Here is a 23,200-nt window from a genome sequence, read left to right on the forward strand (position 1 = left end):
TGACGAGGGGAGATTGTTCACGTGACGAGGGGAGATTGTTCACGTGACGAGGGGAGATTGTTCACTGACGAGGGGAGATTGTTCACGTGACGAGAGGATTGTTCACGTGACGAGGGGAGATTGTTCACGTGACGAGGGGAGATTGTTCACGTGACGAGGGGAGATTGTTCAACGTGACGAGGGGAGATTGTTCACGTGACGAGGGGAGATTGTTCACGTGACGAGGGGGAGATTGTTCACGTGACGAGGGGAGATTGTTCACGTGACGAGGGGAGATTGTTCACGTGTCGAGGGGAGATTGTTCACGTGACGAGGTGGAGATTGTTCACGTGACGAGGGGGAGATTGTTCACGTGACGAGGGGAGATTGTTCACGTGACGAGGGGAGATTGTTCACGTGACGAGGGGAGATTGTTCACGTGACGAGGGGAGATTGTTCACGATGACGAGGGTTGGTTCAACGTTGGTTCAACGTTGGCATGTGCTTGGAGCCGTTGCACCAACGTTGTGCCAACGTTGGTTCAACGTTGGCATGTGCTTGGAGCCGTTGCACCAACGTTGGTTCAACGTTGGTTCAACGTTGGCATGTGGTTAGAACCTTTGGGCCAACGTTGAACCAACGTTGGCATGTGGTTGGAGCCGCTGGGCCAACGTTGACTCAACGTTGGTTCAACGTTGGCATGAGGGTTGGAGCCGCTGGGCCAACGTTATTAATCTCGACCGTCGGCGATATCGAGAGCACTCCTACTCCGCCACCTCGTACTCCATCGCGAAGGTTGTGGATGTGGTGGAGGGTGAGGGGAGGGGGCTGAGAGGGAGCGGGGTTCATCTGTCGTGACTGGACTCTTCTTTGTAATTCATTTGCAGCATTCATTCCCATTCATCAGACGAGACTGCCACCAACAGCTGCTGTTGCTCTCCAGAGACGGGGTGTGTGGGGGTCTCTGTGTGGGTCTCTGTGTGTGTGGATGAGTGTCTGTGTGTGTGAGTGTCTTGTGTGTGTGGATGAGTGGGTCTCTGTGTGGGTCTCTCCGTGTGTGTGTGAGTGTCTTTGTGTGTGGTGTGGGTGAGTGGGTCTATGTGTATGTGTGGGTCTGTCTCTGTGAGTAATTGGGTGAGTGGGTCTCTGTATGTGTGGGTCTCTGTGTGTGTTAGTGGGTCTATGTGTATGTGTGGGTCTGTGTGGTTAAGTGGGTGAGTGGGTCTCTCTGTGTGTGGATGAGTGTCTTTGTGTGGTGGGTGAGTTAGGGTCCGTGTATGTGTGGGTCTCTTTGTGTGTGGGTGAGTGGGTCCTCTGTGTGTGTGGGTCTCTCTGTGTGTGGATGAGTGTCTGTGTGTGTGTGAGTGTCTTTGTGGTGTGTGGTGTGAGTGGGGGTCTGTGTATGTGTGGGTCTCTGTGTGTGTGGATGAGTGTCTGTGTGTGTGAGTGTATTTGTGTGTGTGGATGAGTGTCTCTCTGTGTGTGGGGTGAGTGGGTCTCTGTGTGGGTCTCTCTGTGTGTGGGTGAGTGTCTGTGTGTGTGTGGGTCTCTCTGTGTGTGGATGAGTGTCTGTGTGTGTGAGTGTCTTTGTGTGTGTGTGTGAGTGTCTCTGTGGGTGTGGGTGAGTGGGTCTCTGTGTGGGTCTCTGTGTGTGTGTGAGTGTCTTTGTGTGTGTGTGTGGGTGAGTGGGGGTCCGTGTATGTGTGGGTCTCTGTGTTGTGGATGAGTGTCTGTGTGTGTGTGTGAGTGTCTTTAGTGTGTGTGTGTGAGTGTCTCTGTATGTGTGGGTGAGTGGTCTCTGTGTGGGTCTCTCTGTGTGTGGGTGAGTGTCTGTGTGTGTGTGGGTCTCTGTGTGTGGAAGAGTGTGTGTGTGTGAGTGTCTTTGTGTGTGTGTGGGTGAGTGGGTCTTTGTGTATGTGTGGGTCTGTCTCTGTGAGTAATTGGGGTGAGTGGGTCTCTGTATGTGTGGGTCTCTGTGTGTGTTAGTGGGTCTATGTGATGTGTGGGTCTGTGTGGTTAAGTGGCTGTGGTGGTGAGTGGGTCTCTGTGTGTGTGGGTAAGTGTCTGTGTGTGTGTGGGTGAGTAGGGGTCCGTGTATGCGTGGGTCTTTATGTGTGTGAGGTCTCGTGTGTGTGGGTGAGTGGTGGAGTGGGGGGTCTGTGTATGTGTGGGTCTCTATGTGTGTGAATGAGTGGGTCAATGTGTATGTGTGGGTCTGTGTGGGTATGGGTCTGTGTGGGTGAGTGGGTCCTGTGTGTGTGTGGTGAGTAGGGTCTGTATGTGTGGGTCTTTGTGTGTGTGTGGGTCGCTGTGTGGGTGAGTAGGGGTCTGTGTACGGCCAACACCAGTGACGATTATCTGAACTGGTCGTGGGCCTCCCCTAGGTCGACTCAGCCTCAAACGAGTACCTGGTGCGTGGTAAACATCCCCACTAGGGAGACAAAGGCGGCCGGGCGTGGTTCTGGCCACCTACCCACTCGTGTACCGTCCCGGCCTTCATAGGTGCTCGCTAACAGCACTTGCCCCTACAGTCTGTTAAGCCTTTCCGGGGGACCTTTGGAGGCAGTCGCCTCCCAGCACAACGGGGGGCGGAGGAGCGACGCTCACAACAACGAGCGGAGCGCCGCGCGGCTAAAGCGCAGCAAATCGGCACCGTGAACAGCACAGTTGGTGTGTCTGCCAGTCACCACCGATCAGTCAACCCATGGGCGTCTGTGACCTCTCAACCCAAAGTGCACCTAGCATGGCGCAAGCGCCGTGGGGACGTCACCGCCGCTTAATGGTGAACGGCGGCTGCTGTTGTGCTGCTGGTGGTGGTGGTGTCAGCGGTTGCAAGTATCGGTGGTGTTGTTGCAAGCGATTGTATAGATTATGTTCGAGGTGGTGGCATTCGTGGCGTATGCCCCCGGCTGTGTTGCCGGCGGCGACGTTAACAGGGCCCGGGGTTACATTGAAGTGGGGGGCCGAGGTTGGGACAGCTTTGGGGGGATTGGGGGCCCTCTGTGTACTTTCAATCCTTGCTCCCATTGGCTGTTTCTTTTCCACCACGTACTGTGCCGCCATGTCGGCACAGGAGGCGGCTATCCACCCCCGGGGTGCTGCCACTGCTGCTGTTCATTCAAACGCCAAGTACGGGACCGCGAAGGCGAAATCAAAGTTGAAAAAGCTGATTGGAAACTCTCGCGTCACCGGCAGCGTCAACCGGTAGTATCCCGGCAGTTTCACCAGTAGCATCACCGGCAGCGTCACCGGTAGTATCACCGGCAGTGTCACCGGTAGCGTCACCGATAGCTTCACTGGCAGTGTCACCGGTAGAGTCATCGTTTAGAGTCATCGGTAGCGTCACCGGTAGCATCACCAGTAGCATCACCAGTAGCATCACTGGCAGTGTCACCAGTAGAGTCATCGGTAGCGTCACCGGTAGAGTCACCGGTAGAGTCACCGGTAGAGTCATCGGTAGCATCACCGGTAGCGTCACCAGTAGCATCACCGGCAGTTTCACCGGTAGCTTCACCGGTAGAGTCAACGGTAGCATCACCGGTAGCATCACCAGTAGCATCACCAGTAGCATCACCGGTAGATTCACCGGTAGAGTCATCGGTAGCATCACCGGTAGGCATCACCAGTAGCATCACCGGCAGTGTCACCGGTAGATCATCGGTAGCTTCACCGGTAGCGCCGCTCGATGCTGGTAGCGCCGCGGCTCTTGACAATGACCGAAGTCGGTGGGAGACCCCCCCCCCGTCCCACCGCTCACTTGAGCATTGAGAGGCTGTCGGTGGTCATCTCTCATCTACACAGCTCCTGCAGTGCCGTGGTGGAAATTCCACATTCCTATGGCATGGGGTTGGCGGGGCGGGGCGGGCAAGGACAACTTGCTGTGGACCTCCCCACAAACTGGTACTTATTTTAATGACCCCCCCCCAGGGAGAGATGATGGCTGAGTCACCCCCCCGCCCCACCCCCCGTTGCCGACGAGGATTTGAACTCTCGACCTTCCACCGGCCCGGCGAGCCACCCGGCCGATCGCCAGACCACCTCTGGGTGGTTCACCATCGTGCTCCGGCCATTGCGTTTGAGCCGCCGTGCAAGTCTGCGCGTCGCGTGTCCTGCGCCCTGTACGGGTGATAGGGGTGGCCCTCGCCACCCTCAGGGGCCCGGGCTACAGCCCCTGGGAGCCATCGCCTTCACACAGCCCCCCCCACCCCCCCCCCAGCGGTGGAGGTGGCGGTGGTGTTGGTTGTGGCCGTGCGTTGTTGCTGGGCACGAGCTGCAAAGTTTGGTAGTACATCTCTTGGTTCTTTCGGTAAAGTCCGTAGAAGGGAAGTAATAAAATAATAAAAATAAACCATGAAAAAATTTCGATTTAAAGCTTTCGTGACTCCAGGGATTCATCTTCTTGTTCTTTCGGTAAAAGTCACGTAGAAGGGAAGTAATAAAATAATAAAAATGAAACATAATACAAATTTCGATTTAAAGCTTTCGTGACTGCAGGGATTCATCTTCTTGGTTCTTTCGGTAAAGTCACGTAGAAGGGATAGTAATAAAATAATAAAAATAAAACATGAAAAAATTTCGATTTAAAGCTTTCGTGACTGCAGGGATTCATCTTCTTGGTTCTTTCGGTAAAGTCACGTAGAAGGGAAGTAATAAAATAATAAAAATAAAACATAATAAAATAATTCTCACGACGTTTCGGCCACAACGCAAGCAGCCGGCTACTTGCGTTGTGGCCGAAACGTCGTGAGAGCAGCCGGCTACTTGCGTTGTGAGAATTGTATTTAATTATGTTTTATTTTTATATTTTATTACTTCCCTTCTACGTGACTTTACCGAAAGAACCAAGAAGATGAATCCCTGCAGTCACGAAAGCTTTAAATCGAAATTTGGTAGTATATGTTATGTATATCGTTTATTGTAAAATTTCAATTGCAGCTCCTATGATCACTGTTGCATTGCTTTTATAGTTTTATTTATATTTCGAAAACGTTTTGGTTTTGCCATATTTGTGTGTTGTAGTACAGAGTCAGACTGATAACTTTAATCTACATTGTCTTGTGGTTGTTATTGTTTGACTTGCATCCCACTGGGAGTTTTGCACAACAGCGTTGATACACGGTGCTTTTTCTGGAAGACTTTGCTGTTTTTCCTGGATTTTTCTGTTGTGCGTAGTCACTTTAAGATGTTTCTTGTCATGTTTTGTTTGTTGCGGTGCACCCGATTCAAGAGCCGAATGGCTCACAGGGCTACACCAAATAACTGAAAAAAAAACTGGTTGTCGTGGTTGCGTTGGATGTTGTTTTGATTTTCACCAACCATCTCCTCTCTGCCCAACCCCCCCCTCCCTCCCCCGACCCCACCCACAGCTGACCGTCCCTGGCCCCACGCGAGGAACATGGAGTTTACGAAGCCACGTTCCTCGAGCCCTTCCTGCAACGACTTTCAGGACGCGAGGTTTCGGCTTGGCCTTGGACCCCTGCCTCCACGGCAAGGCCCCCTTCTCCGCAGGGGGTCTCCCCAGACACGGGACCTTCCCAGGACACCATCACCTCCACCACCACCATCAGCAGCAGCAGCAGCATTGCCTGATGCAGGGCCAGTGTTGCTCTCCGCACGGCAGTCAGCTGAGCGTCAACTTCAGCGGCTGCTCCTGCCCTGAGACGGACGCGTCGCTGTCACCGCTGCTGCAGAAGCTCTCGTGCAACGCCTGCACTGCCAAGCAGCCGCAGCAGCCGCAGCCGCAGCAGCAGCAGCATCACCAGCTGAGCAGGGCGTCGAGCCCGACGGGCAGCGGGCGGCGGGAGAGCAACGCGTTCACCGAGATCGCGATGAGCAGCTGCAAGTACAACGGCGGGATGGTGAAACCTCTGAGCCACCTGAGCGCGTCGCGGAAGAAGCCTGCAGGGAGGGCAGGAGGGAGACCACGGCGCCGAAGCGAGGAGTCCACAGATCCTGCAGGGGCACTGCCACCACCACCAGCAGCAGCAGCTGCAGCTGCAGCAGACGCCCGAGATCGTGGTGTCGAGGCCCGTGTGTGAACTGTCGCTGTCCGCGTCGGGGGTGCTGAGAAGTCCTTCGCTGCAGGGCGGGGCGCAATCGCTCCACCGCCAGTCCCCGCTGTCACTACCTCCTCCTCCTCCACCGCCTCCGCCTCCTCCTCCACCACCGCTGCCACATCATCCACACCACCACCACCAGCAGCAGCATCATCAACAACAACAGCAACAGCAGCAGCAGCATCCACCGCCACCCAATACCCCACCTCCTCCCCCGCCGCCTCTTCTGCCTCCCGCGCCGCCGCCGCCGCCGCTGCCGCCGGCGCGGTGCTCTGCGGGCTCGACGGTGAAGGCGTGCGGTGGCAGCGGCAGCGGCAACAACAACAACAAGAAGAAGACGCAGAACATCGGCTACAAGCTGGGACACCGGCGGGCGCTGTTCGAGAAGCGGAAGAGGCTGAGCGACTACGCGCTCATCTTCGGCATGTTCGGCATCGTCGTCATGGTCATCGAGACCGAGCTGTCGTGGTCCGTCTACGACAAGGTGGGCAGGAGGGCGGGGGGTGAGGAGTGAGTGAGTGAGTGAGGAGTGAGTGAGTGAGATGAGTTGGAGTGAGTGAGGAGTGAGTGAGTGAAGAGTGAGTGAGTGAGGTAAGTAGGAGTGAGGAGTGAGATGAGTAGGAGTGAGATGAGTGAGGAGTGAGTGAGTGAGGAGTGAGCGAGGAGTGAGTGAGGAGTGAGTGAGTGAGGTGAGTACGCGTGAGTGAGGAGTGAGTGAGGAGTGAGTGAGTGAGTGAGGAGTGATATGAGTAGGAGTGAGTGAGTGAGGAGTGAGTGAGTGAGTGGAGTGAGGAGTGAGTGAGTGAGTGAGTGAGGAGTGAGTGAGTGAGTGAGGAGTGAGTGAGTGAGTGAGGAGTGAGTGAGTTGAGTGAGATGATTAGGAGTGAGTGAGCGAGTGAGTGAGTGAGTGAGGAGTGAGTGAGTGAGTGAGTGAGGAGTGAGTGAGTGAGTGAGGAGTGAGTGAGTGAGTGAGTGAGGAGTGAGTGAGTGAGTGAGATGATTAGGAGTGAGTGAGGAGTGAGTGAGGAGTGAGTGAGGAGTCAGAGTAACAGGAATGAGGAGTGATGACTATCAGGAGGTCACTGGCATGCCAGGGCCGTTGTCGTAAGCATCATCATCACCATCATCATCTTCATCGCTATGATTACCATCATCTTCACCAACATCATCATCACCATCTTTATCATTTTCATCATCATCATCACCATCTTCACCATCATCACCACCACCACCATCATCACCATTATTATCATCATCATCACCATTATTATCATCATTATCATCACCATCATCACCATCATCATCACCATCATCATCACCATCATCATCTTCATCGCTATGATTACCATCAACTTCACCACCACCATCATCACCATTATTATCATCATCACCATTATTATCATCACCATCATCATCACCACCATCATCACCATTATTATCATCCTCATCATCACCACCATCTTCACCATCATCACCGCCACCACCATTATTATCATCACCATCATCACCATCATCTTCACCAACCATCATCACCAATATTATCATCACCATCTTCACCATCACCAACATCATCACCCAGCAGTCGTAGTGGCACCGCGAGTAGCTGCAAGGGGATGAAAGGAGAGGATATGATCAGGTCACACGATTTCGATCTGGTTAAGACTTGTGCTTCTGAGTCTTACACATATTGGAGTCTATTTAAAACGCCAGCGAGCAAGGCATTGCAGTAATCCGGTCTGGATGAAATGAAGGCGTGCGCCAGCCTCAGGGCATCAGGAGGTGACGGCTTAGGTCTTAGTCGAGTAAATGGATGAACTATTTTGGTCATATCATGTACGTGGGCCTCAAATGTCAAACCAGGGGTCTGGGACAACACTCATGTTTCGAGGAAGATGGATTTAAAGTCCCGTCTGTGGCCATACTAAAACCCATCCAAAGTTACGCACTTGACGTGGAGAACCCGAGAACGTAATGTTTTTGTTGTTGACATTCACGAGTGCATCCACAAATTGACCTTGGCGAGGCAACGCGAACGCACGGACACCACCACTCTGGAATCATCGCTCATCGGACACCTCCCGTCCAAGTAAAGACTCTGACCCTGGAGATGAATCGTGCGAGCCGCCGGGCATTAAAGCGAAAGTCCCAAGCCATGACGACAACGCAAGTGTGCCCAAGGGGGCATAGCGTACGCACCGGCTGAGCAACAGTCGGCCTCATAGTCGAGCACTGGGGAAGCTCAGAGGCAGAGGTCGCAATCGGGTACCCGATACCCGTACCCTACCCGATACCCGTACCCTACCCGATACCCGTACCCTACCCGATACCCGTACCCTACCCGATACCCGGCTACCCATACCCAATACCCGTACCCTACCCGATACCCGTACCCTACCCGATACCCGTACCCTACCCGATACCCGTACCCTACCCGATACCCGTACCCTACCCGATACCCGTACCCTACCCGATACCCGTACCCTACCCGATACCCGGCTACCCATACCCAATACCCGTACCCTACCCGATACCCGTACCCTACCCGATACCCGTACCCTACCCGATACCCGTACCCTACCCGATACCCGTACCCTACCCGATACCCGTACCCTACTCGATACCCGTACCCTACCCTATACCCGGCTACCCGTACCCGACCGGGTACCGGGTACGGGTACCCGTTTGCGACCCTGGTGCGGCCGGGTACGGGTAAGGAATCAAAACCCGTTTGCGACCTCTGCCCAGAGGACACTAAGAGCATTAAGGAGAGGGATAGTCGTCCATTGAGACGACCATTCTCTGTCTCTCTCTGTCTCTCGTGTTCTGGTGGACAAGTGTGACTAAAGCGCTGAGATGCCCACAGAGATTCGAAGGGGGGTGGGGGGGGACGTGGTAGAAGGTTTGCCCCAAGCCCTGCACCGCCACCCCCCTCCCTCCACCACCACGGACAATCTTGGGGCCACTGCAGAGCCAGTGGGGGGGGGGGGGGGGGGGGGGGGGGGTGGCACGTGCCCCCCCGCCCTCAATGATCCGATCGAAATCCCTAATTTCGATCGGGTCATTGGGGTTTATTTGTGATAAATCGGCATTTTGTGACCCCCGTTGCCACTGTGTAGCATATTATTACGTGCCAGGGACTCTATGACATGATAGGACAATAGTCTGAGTCCATAATTGTCAATAAGTAACGGCAAAGCGGTTATAAGTGACTCAGAATTGTGCCCAGTTGCGTAAACAGGACACGACTTCCCAGAAGGCATTCACCTTCAGCGAGCGCGATGCCGATCACACCACGCGGTTCGAATTCGACCCTCGATCGATAGCCGCGCCATCGCCGCACACGCGTCGAATAAAAGGCCAGGGACAAGTCCTTGTTTACTAACAACTCCCCTATCATCTTTCATTGCTGGAGGGGTTGCCCCCCCCTACCTGACAATTCTGGCTCCGCTATTGCTTGGGGCCCCACGGCGACACAGAGAGCACTGGCCCGGTCATCGCTCACGACGCTAACCCCCACCCCCACGCCCACCCCCTTTAATTCAATTAGCGTTCTTCCCCGAAGTCCACGCGACTTTGCCTACGTGCGGTCAGTGGGGGGGGGGGGGGGGTGAGAGTAATTGGGTTGATCTAATTATTTTTATTTTTTAATCCTTTAAGTTCACTCGCTTGCTTGCTTGCGCGCTTACGACCGTGCAAATCTTTCGGTCGTTTTTTAACCCACTTCCCGTGATCCAATCGAGCTGACATTTTGCACACAGACTCGTTGTGCGTGACAATTTCTTTTCGTGAAAATCTTTTCCAAAATTTTACACTTTTTAGGAAAAAAATAATTATATTTAATTACCAATTGCTTAATGGTGGCAGGCAATCATCTGACCCATAGGTGGCAGCCATCTCAAGCCAGAGGACGAGAGGACTCTAGCCGCCACGCATATAAAGGATTTATAGTGAAAAACTTTGTTTTTACGGGTTAATTTTTTATCACGTAAGGTCCGCTAAGCGAGTTCCAGACGGCCGCTAGCCTTGAGTCGCGATGGGGTGGAACACGGAGTGTCAATCTTTATGGGGGTCCCCTAGAAAGTGTTCACACGTGTGTCAAGAAGACACGTGTGTGTGTGTGTCGGTGTGAGTGGGGAGCAGTGTGAGTGTGTGTCGGTGTGTGTGTGTGTCGGTGTGTGTGTGTCGGTGTGTGTGTGTGTCGGTGTGAGGTGGGGAGCGGTGGTGCAGCGGTTAGCGCTACGCTGCGCTACGAACCTGGCGACCCGCGTTCAATTCCCGCTCATGGCCAATACCCAGTGACGATTATCTGAACCGGTCCTGGGCCTTCCCGAGGTCGACTCAGCCTCAAATGAGTACCTGGTGCAGTGTGTAAACATCACCACTGGGGAGACAAAGGCGGTCGGGCGTGATACTGGCCATCCAACCCCCTCGTGTACCGTGCCGGCCTTCATAGGTGCTCGCTAACAGCACTTGCCCCTACAGCCTGTTAAGGCTATACGGGGGATCTTTGTCTTTATGGGGGGGCGGTGGTGCAGTGGTGCAGTGGTTAGCGTGCTTTGCTACAAACCCATGAAACAAAACTAAACAATTTCGATTAAAGCTTTCGTGACTGCAGGGATTCATCTTCTTGGTTCGTTCGGTAAAGTCACGTAGAAGGGAAATAATAAAATAATAAAAATAAAACATAATAAAATAATAACTTTAAATAAATACAGACAACAGGTTCTACTTAATTAAAATAGACTTTTTGATGTTTTCTCCTACACCATCAGAGTGCAGCGCCACATTAAATACGCACTACAATGACAACAGTTTAAAGCGATTTGAAGCATGTTTTATATTTTTTTGGGGGGGGGGGGCAGAGCTTTGTGACGTCATATTTCAGGGGGGGGGGGTCTGACTTTTTGTGACGCCGTGTGACGAAGGGGGGGGGGGGTTCAAAATCGTCCAAAATCGCGTGACGTCATTTATGGACGGCCCCTTACCCCGTGTGCCAGGGTTTGCTGCAGAACGGGCGCTCGCGCCTTGGGGGTTGTTTGCACCGGTGCCATCGTTTGTGACCGGGCTACCCGGCGGGTGGATCATTGCGTGTGGTGTTTATTTCCTGCTCTCTGCGTGCTTTGCAGGCGTCCCTGTATTCGCTGGCTCTCAAGTGTCTCATCAGCCTCTCCACCATCATCCTGCTGGGCCTCATCATCCTGTACCACGCGCGGGAAGTCCAGGTACCTCGCGGAAGACCGTGCCGGGTGGTGGAGGGTTACGACACATTTATAAACAACGCGATCGAACCCTAAAACGTTGATTATGAATAATATCGGTCGCGAAAGCCTACACGTGTGTTCAACGTGTGCGAGTGTTAAAGCGTGTGCCGCTGTGCCCTTGAGTGATGTGTGCGTGTGACCGCCGCCTCTGCTATATCTGTCACCGGTCCCCAGACCCCGTCGCTCCGCGTCCCTCTCCCTTCAAGGACACTTGCCCCCTCTAGCCGAGACCCGCCACCCCACCCCCAACACCCGCCCACCACCCCCCCGCCGCCCCCCCAGATGACAACTCTTCCCCCCCCCCCCCACCACGGGACTCGTAGAGCCACACGCAGGCACGGTGACAGCTCACGGTGAAAGCTCACGGTGAAAGCTCACGGTGAAAGCTCACGGTGAAAGCTCACGGTGAAAGCTCACGGTGAAAGCTCACGGTGAAAGCTCACGGTGGAAGCTCACGGTGAAAGCTCACGGTGGAAGCTCACGGTGAAAGCTCACGGTGGAAGCTCACGGTGAAAGCTCACTGTGAAAGCTCACGGTGGAAGCTCACGGTGGAAGCTCACTGTGAAAGCTCACTGTGAAAGCTCATGGTGAAAGCTCACGGTGAAAGCTCACTGTGAAAGATCACGGTGAAAGCTCACGGTGAAAGCTCATGGTGGAAGCTCACGATGAAAGCTCACTGTGAAAGCTCACGGTGAAAGCTCATGGTGGAAGCTCACGATGAAAGCTCACTGTGAAAGCTCACGGTGAAAGCTCATGGTGAAAGCTCACGGTGAAAGCTCACTGTGAAAGCTCACGGTGAAAGCTCATGGTGGAAGCTCACGATGAAAGCTCACTGTGAAAGCTCACGGTGAAAGCTCATGGTGAAAGCTCACGGCCTTCGAGTGGCTACGCTGCTGCAAGCTGCTGCCTCTAGACCAGCAGCAGCAACGCAGCAGCAGCAGCAGCAGCGAGGGTTGGCGGATCGCTCGCAGACCTCGCCCGAAAATATTTTCCCGTGGGTGGCCGTCAAGGAGGGGCCCATGCAAGTGAAGTCACTCCGACGGCTCTATACTCGGAGCCTCTTTATCATCGACACGGCGACGATGTTAGCCCCGGGCTTTGCTCTCAGTTCTGATCGAACGTCCCCCACCCACCCACTCCCCTCCTCGTATCCTTCTTGAGCCCTCTTTCTCGAATCTTCCATCACTGTTTTTTTTCCCTGTGGCCAATCCCCGTCCTCCTCCTCCGAGGGTTCCCACCCATCACCCCCAGTCTATGGGTCTCTGTGTGAGTCTGTAGGTATCTGTGTGAGTCTCAGGGTCTCTGTGTGAGTCTCTGGGGCTATATGTGAGTCTATGGGTCTCTGCGTGAGTCTATGGGTCTCTGTGTGAGTCTCTGGGTCTCTGTGTGAGTCTATGGCTCTCTGTGTGAGTCTATGGGTCTCTGTGTGAGTCTATGGCTCTCCGTGTGAGTCTATGGGTCTCTGTGTGAGTCTATGGGTCTCCGTGTGAGTCTATGGCTCTCTGTGTGAGTCCATGGGTCTCTGAGTGAGTCTATAAGTCTCTGTGTGAGTCTCTGGGTCTCTGTGTGAGTCTTTAGGTATCTGTGTGAGTCTATGGGTCTCTGTGTGAGTCTATGGTCTGGGTGAGTCTATGAGTCTCTGTGTGAGTCTATGGGTCACTGTGTGAGTCTATGGGTCTGGTGAGTCTATGAGTCTCTGTGTGAGTCTATGGTTCTCTGTGTGAGTCTATGGGTCTGGGTGAGTCTATGGGTCTCTGTGTGAGTCTATGGGTCTGGGTGAGTCTATGGTCTCTGTGTGAGTCTATGAGTCTCTGTGTGAGTCTATGGGTCACTGTGTGAGTCTATGGGTCTGGGTGAGTCTATGAGTCTCTGTGTGAGTCTATGGGTCTCTGTGTGAGTCTATGGCTCTCTGCGTGAGTCTATGGCTCTCTGTGTGAGTCTATGGCTCTCTGTGTGAGTCTATGGGTCTGGGTGAGTCAATGGGTCTCTGTGCGAGTCTATGGGTCTCAGTATGAGTCTTGAGGTCTGTGTGAGTCTCTGGGTCTCAGTGTGAGTCTGTAGGTTTCTGTGTGAGTCTATGGATCTCTGTGTGAGTCTCTGGGGCTCTGTGTGAGTCTCTGGGTCTCTGTGTGAGTTTCTGGGTCCCAGTGTGAGTTTGTAGGTATCTGTGTGAGTCTATGGGTCTCTGTGAGAGTATTGAGGTCTGTGTGAGTCTCTGGGTCTCTGTGTGAGTCTATAGGTCTCTGTGGGAGTCTATGGGTCTCTGTGTAAGTCTATGGGTCTCTGTGTGAGTCTGTAGGTTTCAGTGTGAGTCTGTAGGTTTCTGTGTGAGTCTGTAGGTTTCTGTGTGAGTCTGTAGGTATCTGTCTTCCTCTTCGTGTTGATGCTGATGTAGAGCAGCGGCTGTGACCTCACGTGGAGGCTATGAGCCAGGCGATTGTGCCACCAGGAGCAGCCGGGTGGTGAATCGCGGCTGCTGTGACGATGCCCCCCCCCGCCCCCCACCCCGCCCCCCAACTCCTCGCCCTGCTTCGTGTGTTGCGAGTCGGGAACCGAGCCCACGTGACTCGGCTCCGTGGTTCTGCTCTGGGGTGGTGACCAGTGTCAGCCATTGTGTGTGTGCATCGTTATCGTCATCGTCGTCATCATCGTCATCGTCATCATCGTCATCATCATCATCGTCATCATCGTCGTCATCATCCTTGTCGTCACCACCGAGTATCCGATTCAAAGCCGTAGCCATGGAGTCAACATTGGGGGGGACCAAATCTTACAGGGGGTCTGGGGGTCTGCCTCCCCCCCCCCCCCCAGAAAAATAAATCTAAATTTGTAAAGATTTTCCTGCCATTTCCTGCCTAAAATATAAAAAAATCACGAACACATAGGATGGACTTTTATTTTATTGTTTACAATAATGTTTAATCGTGTATTGTATTACAATGCTCTGTTTTTTTTTCCTTTTTTTGTTTTATTGTATGTAATGGCAGAGATTAGGGATTAATAAATTACAACCATAACCACAATCATATAAACAGAAATCCACTTTATAGCAATATATTGGGGGGGACATTATGAGCATATTTGAATATTGGGGGGGATGTGTTCAGGCAAAGGGCCTTTGCATGAAACCAGTGCGACGTTTCGGTCAATGGGCCTTTGCATGTAACCGGGGCGACGTTTCGGGCAATGGGCCTTTGCATGAAACCGGGGCGACGTTTCGGTCAATGGGCCTTTGCATGAAACTGGTGCGACGTTTCGGTCAATGGGCCTTTGCATGTAACCGGGGCGACGTTTCGGGCAATGGGCCTTTGCATGAAACCGGGGCGACGTTTCGGTCAATGGGCCTTTGCATGAAACTGGTGCGACGTTTCGGTCAATGGGCCTTTGCATGTAACCGGGGCGACGTTTCGGTCAATGGGCCTTTGCATGAAACTGGTGCGACGTTTCGGTCAATGGGCCTTTGCATGTAACCGGGGCGACGTTTCGGGCAATGGGCCTTTGCATGAAACCGGGGCGACGTTTCGGGCAATGGGCCTTTGCATGAAACTGGTGCGACGTTTCGGTCAATGGGCCTTTGCATGTAACCGGGGCGACGTTTCGGGCAATGGGCCTTTGCATGAAACCGGGGCGACGTTTCGGGCAATGGGCCTTTGCATGAAACCAGTGCGACGTTTCGGTCAATGGGCCTTTGCATGAAACTGGGGCGACGTTTCGGGCAATGGGCCTTTGCATGAAACCGGGGCGACGTTTCGGTCAATGGACCTTTGCATGAAACTGGTGCGACGTTTCGGTCAATGGACCTTTGCATGAAACTGGTGCGACGTTTCGGGCAATGGGCCTTTGCATGAAACTGGTGCGACGTTTCGGTCAATGGACCTTTGCATGAAACCGGGGCGACGTTTCGGTCAATGGACCTTTGCATGAAACTGGGGCGACGTTTCGGTCAATGGACCTTTGCATGAAACCGGGGCGACGTTTCGGTCAATGGGCCTTTGCATGAAACTGGTGCGACGTTTCGGTCAATGGACCTTTGCATGAAACCGGGGCGACGTTTTGGTCAATGGGCCTTTGCATGAAACTGGTGCGACGTTTCGGTCAATGGACCTTTGCATGAAACCAGTGCGACGTTTCGGTCAATGGGCCTTTGCATGAAACTGGGGCGACGTTTCGGTCAATGGACCTTTGCATGAAACTGGGGCGACGTTTCGGTCAATGGACCTTTGCATGAAACTGGGGCGACGTTTCGGTCAATGGACCTTTGCATGAAACTGGGGCGACGTTTCGGTCAATGGACCTTTGCATGAAACTGGGGCGACGTTTCGGTCAATGGACCTTTGCATGAAACTGGGGCGACGTTTCGGTCAATGGGCCTTTGCATGAAACTGGGGCGACGTTTCGGTCAATGGACCTTTGCATGAAACTGGGGCGACGTTTCGGTCAATGGGCCTTTGCATGAAACTGGGGCGACGTTTCGGTCAATGGACCTTTGCATGAAACTGGGGCGACGTTTCGGTCAATGGGCCTTTGCATGAAACTGGGGCGACGTTTCGGTCAATGGACCTTTGCATGAAACCGGGGCGACGTTTCGGTCAATGGGCCTTTGCATGAAACTGGGGCGACGTTTCGGTCAATGGACCTTTGCATGAAACCGGGGCGACGTTTCGGTCAATGGGCCTTTGCATGAAACTGGTGCGACGTTTCGGTCAATGGACCTTTGCATGAAACTGGGGCGACGTTTCGGTCAATGGGCCTTTGCATGTAACCGGTGCGACGTTTCGGTCAATGGGCCTTTGCATGTAACCGGTGCGACGTTTCGGTCAATGGGCCTTTGCATGAAACCAGTGCGACGTTTTGGGCAATGGGCCTTTGCATGTAACCGATGCGACGTTTCGGTCAATGGGCCTTTGCATGTAACCGATGCGACGTTTTGGGCAATGGGCCTTTGCATGTAACCGGGGCGACGTTTCGGTCAATGGGCCTTTGCATGTAACCGATGCGACGTTTCGGTCAATAGGCCTTCTGCGTGGCGTCACGTGGACGGAGGAGAGCCGCTCGCCGTTCGTGTCGCGTCGTCGTCGATGCCTCGGATTTCCGAAATGGAGACTAAATAAATTGCCGCGGAGTTATTTTCTCAGAAACCTGCGCGCGGCGCAATTAATTTCTGCTCGCGGTGGAAATTAATTGCGGCGCGCCGCGGCTACGCGCGCAATTACGCGTCCCTGGGTGCGGAAAAAGCTCCCTCTCGATGGCCGATCGCATTACCGTGATGGATCGGCGCGTTGCCGTTTCGTCTCATTATTGTCCGCGAGTGCCTTTTCACCGGCGTGACGGCCGCGTGGGGCCTTTGACGAGGTCCGGGGTGGACGCGCGCGCGTCCACCAACTTGCTCAACTGCCCGCTCGGCCGCTCGGCCGCCGACTCGCTTGTTCACTCGTCCTGCCACCCGCTTGCGCGCCTACCCGCCCATCCACCTACGCTTAAATTCAACCGCTCGCTCGCTCATCCACATACTCGCTCTCACAACCCACCCACTCGCTCATCCACACACTCGCTCTCACAACCCACCCACTCGCTCATCCACACACTCGCTCTCCCAACGCACCCACTCGCTCATCCACACACTCGCTCTCTCAACCCACCCACTTGCACATCCACACACTCGCTCTCCCAACGCACCCACTTGCACATCCACACACTCGCTCTCACAACGCACCCACTTGCACATCCACACACTCGCTCTCCCAACGCTCCCACTCGCTCATCCACACACTTGCTCTCCTAACGCACCCACTCACTCATCCACACACTCGCTCTCACAACCCACTCGCTCATCCACACACTCGCTCTCCTAACGCACCCACTCACTCATCCACACACTCGCTCTCACAACCCACTCGCTCATCCACACACTCGCTCTCCTAACGCACACACTCACTCATCCACACACTCGCTCTCCCAACGCACTCGCTCATCCACACACTCGCTCTCCTAACGCACCCACTCACTTATCTACACACTCGCTCTCCCAACCCAACCACTCGCTCATCCACACACTCGCTCTCACAACCCACTCGCTCATCCACACACTCGCTCATCCACACACTCGCTCTCCCAACGCACCCACTCACTCACTCATCCACACACTCGCTCTCACAACACACTCGCTCATCCACACACTCGCTCTCGCAACGCACCCACTCACTCATCCACACACTCGCTCTCCAAACCACACACGGCATGGCACACGAGGGGGTGGGTGGCCAGCACCACGCCCGACTGCCTTTGTCTCCCTAGTGGCGATGTTTGCACACCGCACCGGGTACTCATTTGAGGCTGAGTCGACCTAGGGGAAGCCCAGGACCGGTTCAGATAATCGTCGCTGGTGTTGGCTGTGAGCGGAAATTGAACTCGGGTCGCCGGGTTCGTAGCGCATCGTTACACTCACTACTGTTGGCCAAACATCCCAATGTAGCAGGACCCCCCCATGAAAGAGAGTGCTTGGACGCGATGTGGCTTTCCTGGGTTCGGAAAGAAAATAAAAAATCATCAGGGGCTGTTATGTGGCCCAGCCGTAGCGCGTTCCTACTAAAGTTTTTTAAAATTATTATTTTGGGTTAGAGCGGGCAAATATAAATGTGTCGTCAAACCCGCCACCACCCGATACGGCCACTTAGCAAGGCTTGTGACGTAAAACGAAAGTTTTAGCTCTTGCCCTCCCGCGACTGTCTGTCACAGGCCACACAGTGCGGATTTTGGTTTTCGTTCTGCTCAACCGCCCGCTAACTCGTCCACCCCCCCCACCCCACCCCCCCTCGGCTCAGCTGTTCATGGTGGACAACGGCGCGGACGACTGGCGCATCGCCATGAGCTCCGAGCGCATCTTCTTCATCGCCCTCGAGCTCTGCGTGTCGGCCATCCACCCGGTGCCGGGGCGCTACACGTTCGTGTGGACGGCGCGACTCGCCTTCTCCTACGCGCAGTCGGTCACCACGGCCGACGTCGACATCGTCCTCTCCATCCCCATGTTCCTGCGCCTGTACCTGATCGCGCGCGTCATGCTGCTGCACAGCAAGCTGTTCACGGACGCGTCGTCGCGAAGCATCGGCGCCCTCAACAAGATCAACTTCAACACGCGCTTCGTCATGAAGACGCTCATGACCATCTGCCCCGGCACCGTGCTGCTCGTCTTCAGCATCTCGCTGTGGATCATCGCCGCGTGGACGGTGCGCGCGTGCGAGAGGTGAGGCTGTGGTCCCGGGGGGGTGAGGGGGGGTGAGGGAGGGGTAAGGCCTGGGGGGTGAGGTGTGAGGGGTGAGGTCCATGGTGAGTGAGGGGTGAGGCCGTGGTCCCGGGGGGTGAGGGGGGGGGGTGAGGGGTGAGGCCGTGGTCCCGGGGGGGTGAGGGGTGAGGGGGGGGGTGAGTGAGGGGTGAGGCCGGGGGGGTGAGGGATGAGGTCCAGGGTGAGTGAGGGGTGAGGCCGTGGTCCAGGGTGAGGGGGGGAGTGTATAGTGTAGTGTATAATGTAGTGTATAGTGTAGTGTATAGTGTAGTGTATAGTGTAGTGTATAGTGTAGTGTAACACGGTGTGGTTGTGGTTTTGGCCCACTTCGTGGGGAGCGGTGGCGTCGCGGTTAGCGCTCACGGCCAACACGGGTGAAGATTATCCGAAAGATTGTTGTGCCTTTCCCCTAGGTCGACTCAGCCTCAAATGAGTACCTGCTGCGGTGTGTAAAACATCGCCACTGGGGAGACAAAGGCGGCCGGGAGTTGGGCTGGCCACCCACCCCCTCGTGTGCCGTGCCGGCCTTCATAGGTGTTCGCTAGCAGCACTTGACCCAACAGTCTGTTAAGGCTATACGTGGATCTTTGTCTTTGTTTTGGTACATTTCGATTTAAAGCTTTCGTGACTGCAGGGATTCATCTTCTTGGTTCTTTCGGTAAAGTCACGTAGAAAGGAAATAATAAAATAATAAAAATCAAACATGATAAAATAATTCTCACGACGTTTCGGCCACAACGCAAGCAGCCGTCCTCAGATGAAGAACAGCGACGCTGTCTTTCCGAAAGCCCTGTTCTTCACCTGAGGACGGCTGCTTGCGTTGTGGCCGAAACGTCGTGAGAATTTTATTATGTTTTATTTTTATTTTTTTATTATTTCCCTTCTACGTGACTTTACCGAAAGAACCAAGAAGATGTTTTGGTACACTTTGAGAAAGTGTCCCCCCCCCCCCCCGCCTTGGGCTTTTCACTGATTTAAAACAACAAACAACAACAACAACCAACAACAACAATTATAGTTTTAACTTATAACGCTGCCCCCGCCGGAGCGTCCGCTCCCTCGAAGAGAAAAAGACTCGAGAGGCTTGAGGAGGAAACGCGGACGAAGCGGGAAGTCAGCCACGCCGTGAGTCGGGAACAAATGTCTCCCTCCGAGCTCTGCGGTTCTCTGTTTATATAAAAATATATATTTAAAAAAAATTACGTGAAAAAAATATTTTATCGGGTAATGCCCCCCAACTGCGCTGTGTAGCTCTTTTTCAGAAGCGACCTGGCTTATCATGAATGATAGCTCAACAAAGTGGCTTTTCATCGTCGCGTGGAAATTTATATCAGCAGCCAAACACTTTCCACGCGGTGATGTTGATTCTAAATGTGGTGGGGAAACACCGGAGGATCCGGTAAAAAAATCCACGCGACCACGGGGGGAGAGAGAGAGAGAGACACTGCGAAATCCAAATATACAGCAGCAGGCGTCAGGGTCGGGATCGGGATCGAACCCACGACCTCCTGCATACCAGGCGAGGTAGTTAACAACTCGCCACTGTGGCGGCCAACGTTAAGGCGTGAGCGGCCAATGAACCCTTCGAGACATCTGCAAGTCGCGGGGTGAGGGTGTCCCGTTCTCACCGCTGAATCTCGGAACGTGCTCAAGTGGCTCGGCGTTTATTTTTATTCTTCTTGGTTCTTTCGGTAAAGTCACGTAGAATAGAAATAATAAAATAAAAAAAATAAAACATAACTATTTTTATTATTGTATTATTTCCCTTCTACGTGACTTTACCGAAAGAGCCAAGAAGATGAATCCCTGCAGTCACGAAAGCTTTAAATCGAAATTTATTTTTATTGTTTTAGAGAGTCGCAGCAGCGCCGTCGTTTTCACGGACATCGTTACTCACGGCGGAGAACCGTGGCAGCACGACCGTCGCACCCTCCGACAGCCGGCACCAAAAACTGTGCCACAAGCCCCTCCCCGCACGGCCTCGTGGGAGCCTGGGCACGTCTTTCGACGTGAAGACGCGCCCATCGAGATACTTAATTTTACACGTACGTCATCGGAACAGGGAAGTAGTTCACGAGAGGAGTTTCTACACGTGGGAGGAAACCCCGTGCGCGCGCAAGGGGGAAACGCTCTATCCCGTAGAGGTGTGCCAAGGTGGGGTTCCACGTTTCTCTTGCTGTGCCGCCTTCTCCCCGGCGAGCCGGGGGTCACGGCTTCTCACCGACGCCGCACTCACGGCAGAGGTCGCAAACGCGTTTTGATTCCTTACCCGTACCCGTACCCGGCCGCACCAGGGTCGCAAATGGGTACCCGTTCCCTACCCGTACCCTACCCGAAATGAGTGACAAACGGTTACTCACCAATGACTCACGGCCTATCCGTACCCGTACCCGGCCGCACCAGGGTCGCAAACGGCTACCCGTACCCGGGTATCGGGTAGGGTACGGGTATCGGGTACCCGGTTGCGACCTCTGACTCACGGGGAGGGAGTCTCGCGACAATCTGCGTGGTGGTCCACCAACCCTGGCCGCCGCCTCTCCGCAGCGCTGGGCTGACGAGGCATCCAGTGCCACCGCTACACGGTTGGTGCATTTCGAGAACATTCCAGTGGTGGCTACCACGTGATTTTTTTTCTGGGGTACACTTTGAGGCGAATGCTCCGACGGGCTTGTCCCCGAGTAATTGAGGTAAAATTTCGATTTAAAGCTTCTTTCGTGACTGCAGGGATTCATCTTCTTGGTTCTTTCGGTAAAGTCGCCACGTAGAAGGGAAGTAATAAAATAATAAAAATAAAACATAATAAAATAATTCGGCCACAACGCAAGCAGACGTCCTCAGGTATGTTTTATTTTTATTATTTTATTACTTCCCTTCTACGTGACTTTACCGAAAGAACCAAGAAGATAATTGAGGTTGTTTTTTGGGGGGCGTTGTGAATAATCGCTCTCGTCCTGTCCCACATGAAGGTTTTTGTCTTCGGAGTTCACTCTAGAAAATGTTCCAACGAGGCATTCCCTGCGTATCGCGTTGTGTTGTTTTTTTTTGGGGGGGAGGGGGGGGTACGTATTGCGAACGTGCCAGCAGAGGGGGGGGGGGGGTCTCCCTGAGCGATGGGTGGGGGGGGGGGGGTTTGGGGTACACTTTGAGAACGAACGGGCGTCCGCGTGTCCCGCTCACGTTCCACTGAAACTCAATCTCACCGTCTCTGCCGCTCATTCTCATTCTGAGTCTGCGGGGAGGAGAAGGGGGGGAGGGGGGAGAGAAGGGGGGGGGGAGATGGGGGGAGGGGGGGAAGGGGGGGAGGAGAAGGGGGGAGGAGAAGGGGGGGAGTGAGAGGGAAGAGGAGGAGAAGGGGGGGAGAATGGGGGGGGAGAAGGGGGAGGTGTCGCTGACGTCTGAGGTTCAGGGATATTCATAGCGGGCGCTCATTTACAGACCTCCAACAATGATGACGGTGATGATGATGATGGCAGCGATGACGGTGATGGTGATGATGGTGCTAACAATATGAGAAATAATAATTGTGGTGGTGGTTGGTGGTGGTGTTTGTGGTGGTGGTGGTGATGATGGTGGTGGTGGCTGCAATGCGGTAATAGAAACAATTTATAACGTTTAGTTTTAGGGGCCGTCCTTAAATGACGTCACGCACCTGGGGGGAGGGGCGGGCAGACATTTGTGACGCCGTGTGACGAGGGGGAGGGGGTCAAAAATCGTCCAAAATCGCGTGACGTTATTTATGGACGGCCCCTTATTAATGGGATCGTCGTTCGTGCAAATTGCGTCTCGCAGCCGCTGAGTCGGAGCCACGGACACGAGGCTGGAAGGCTCTCTCTACATCTTCTTGGTTCTTTCGGTAAAGTCACGTAGAAGGGAAATAATAAAATAATAAAAATAAAACATAATAAAATAAAATAATTTTTACGACGCTTCGGCTACAACGCAAGCAGCCGTTTTCAGGTGAAGAATGAGACACTGCCAAGCTAGGAGCTTATATATAAGCTGGGTTGGAGGTGGAAGAAGAGCGCCTTAACAAAAAGAATGTGCATATCAAGAGGAATTTAGCATATTCATGGCAAATGCGTAGGAGGTGGGCGGGGGGTTTCAAAGTCATATTATGCCCGTGCATTATGCAGGAAACGTCGTGAGAATGATTTTATTTTATTATGTTTTATTTTTATTATTTTCTTACTTCCCTTCTACGTGACTTTACCGAAGGAACCAAGAAGATGAATCCCTGCAGTCACGAAAGCTTTAAATCGAAGTTCTCTACATATGAAGATGTTTCAGCTACTTAATGAGTTTTCAGACGTGGGGGGGGGGGGGGTGAAAACGGAGCACTCGGATTAAGCCCGCGCATGCCAAGGGACAGACACTCTAACCCACACGGAAGGAACAGATGGATATTGTCCACAATACAGGGTTTTTTGGGGGGTTCAGATCGTGTAAGGATATCAATGTGTCGTCGTTAAACCCGCCCACCACCCGACACAGCCAACTAGTGAGGGTTGTCATGTAAACAGAACGTGCCAATTCGTCACTAGTACAGCACTCGTGTGTAGTGTAGTGTATAGTGTAGTGTGTAGTGTAGTGTGTAGTGTATAGTGTAGTGTGTAGTGTAGTGTATA

General features: G+C 53.6%; 3 protein-coding genes across 3 annotated transcripts in view; 2 read left to right on the forward strand and 1 right to left on the reverse strand.

Annotated features, from left to right (window-relative positions):
- SNRPA1 (small nuclear ribonucleoprotein polypeptide A') overlaps nt 1-23,200 on the reverse strand; it is an 840,838-nt gene that overhangs the window by 551,715 nt on the left and 265,923 nt on the right. The window lies entirely within an intron of this gene.
- Nucleotides 5,471-6,017, forward strand: LOC133340446 (small conductance calcium-activated potassium channel protein 2-like). Its single transcript, XM_061548740.1, has one exon. It carries the CDS (start codon nt 5,568-5,570, stop codon nt 6,015-6,017), a length of 450 nt encoding a protein of 149 aa, XP_061404724.1. The 5' UTR covers nt 5,471-5,567.
- LOC133350704 (small conductance calcium-activated potassium channel protein 2-like) overlaps nt 6,314-23,200 on the forward strand; it is a 37,681-nt gene continuing 20,794 nt past the window's right edge. Inside the window, exons 1-3 of the mRNA XM_061565398.1 lie at nt 6,314-6,519; nt 11,162-11,257; nt 18,118-18,536. Coding sequence (XP_061421382.1) covers nt 6,460-6,519; nt 11,162-11,257; nt 18,118-18,536 — 575 coding nt within the window. The 5' untranslated portion in view covers nt 6,314-6,459. The remainder of the gene's footprint in view (nt 6,520-11,161; nt 11,258-18,117; nt 18,537-23,200) is intronic.

This window comes from Lethenteron reissneri, chromosome 1 (assembly GCF_015708825.2).
Source record: "Lethenteron reissneri isolate LAM-NWPU_2019-01 chromosome 1, ASM1570882v1, whole genome shotgun sequence".
Classification (NCBI taxonomy): domain Eukaryota; kingdom Metazoa; phylum Chordata; class Hyperoartia; order Petromyzontiformes; family Petromyzontidae; genus Lethenteron; species Lethenteron reissneri.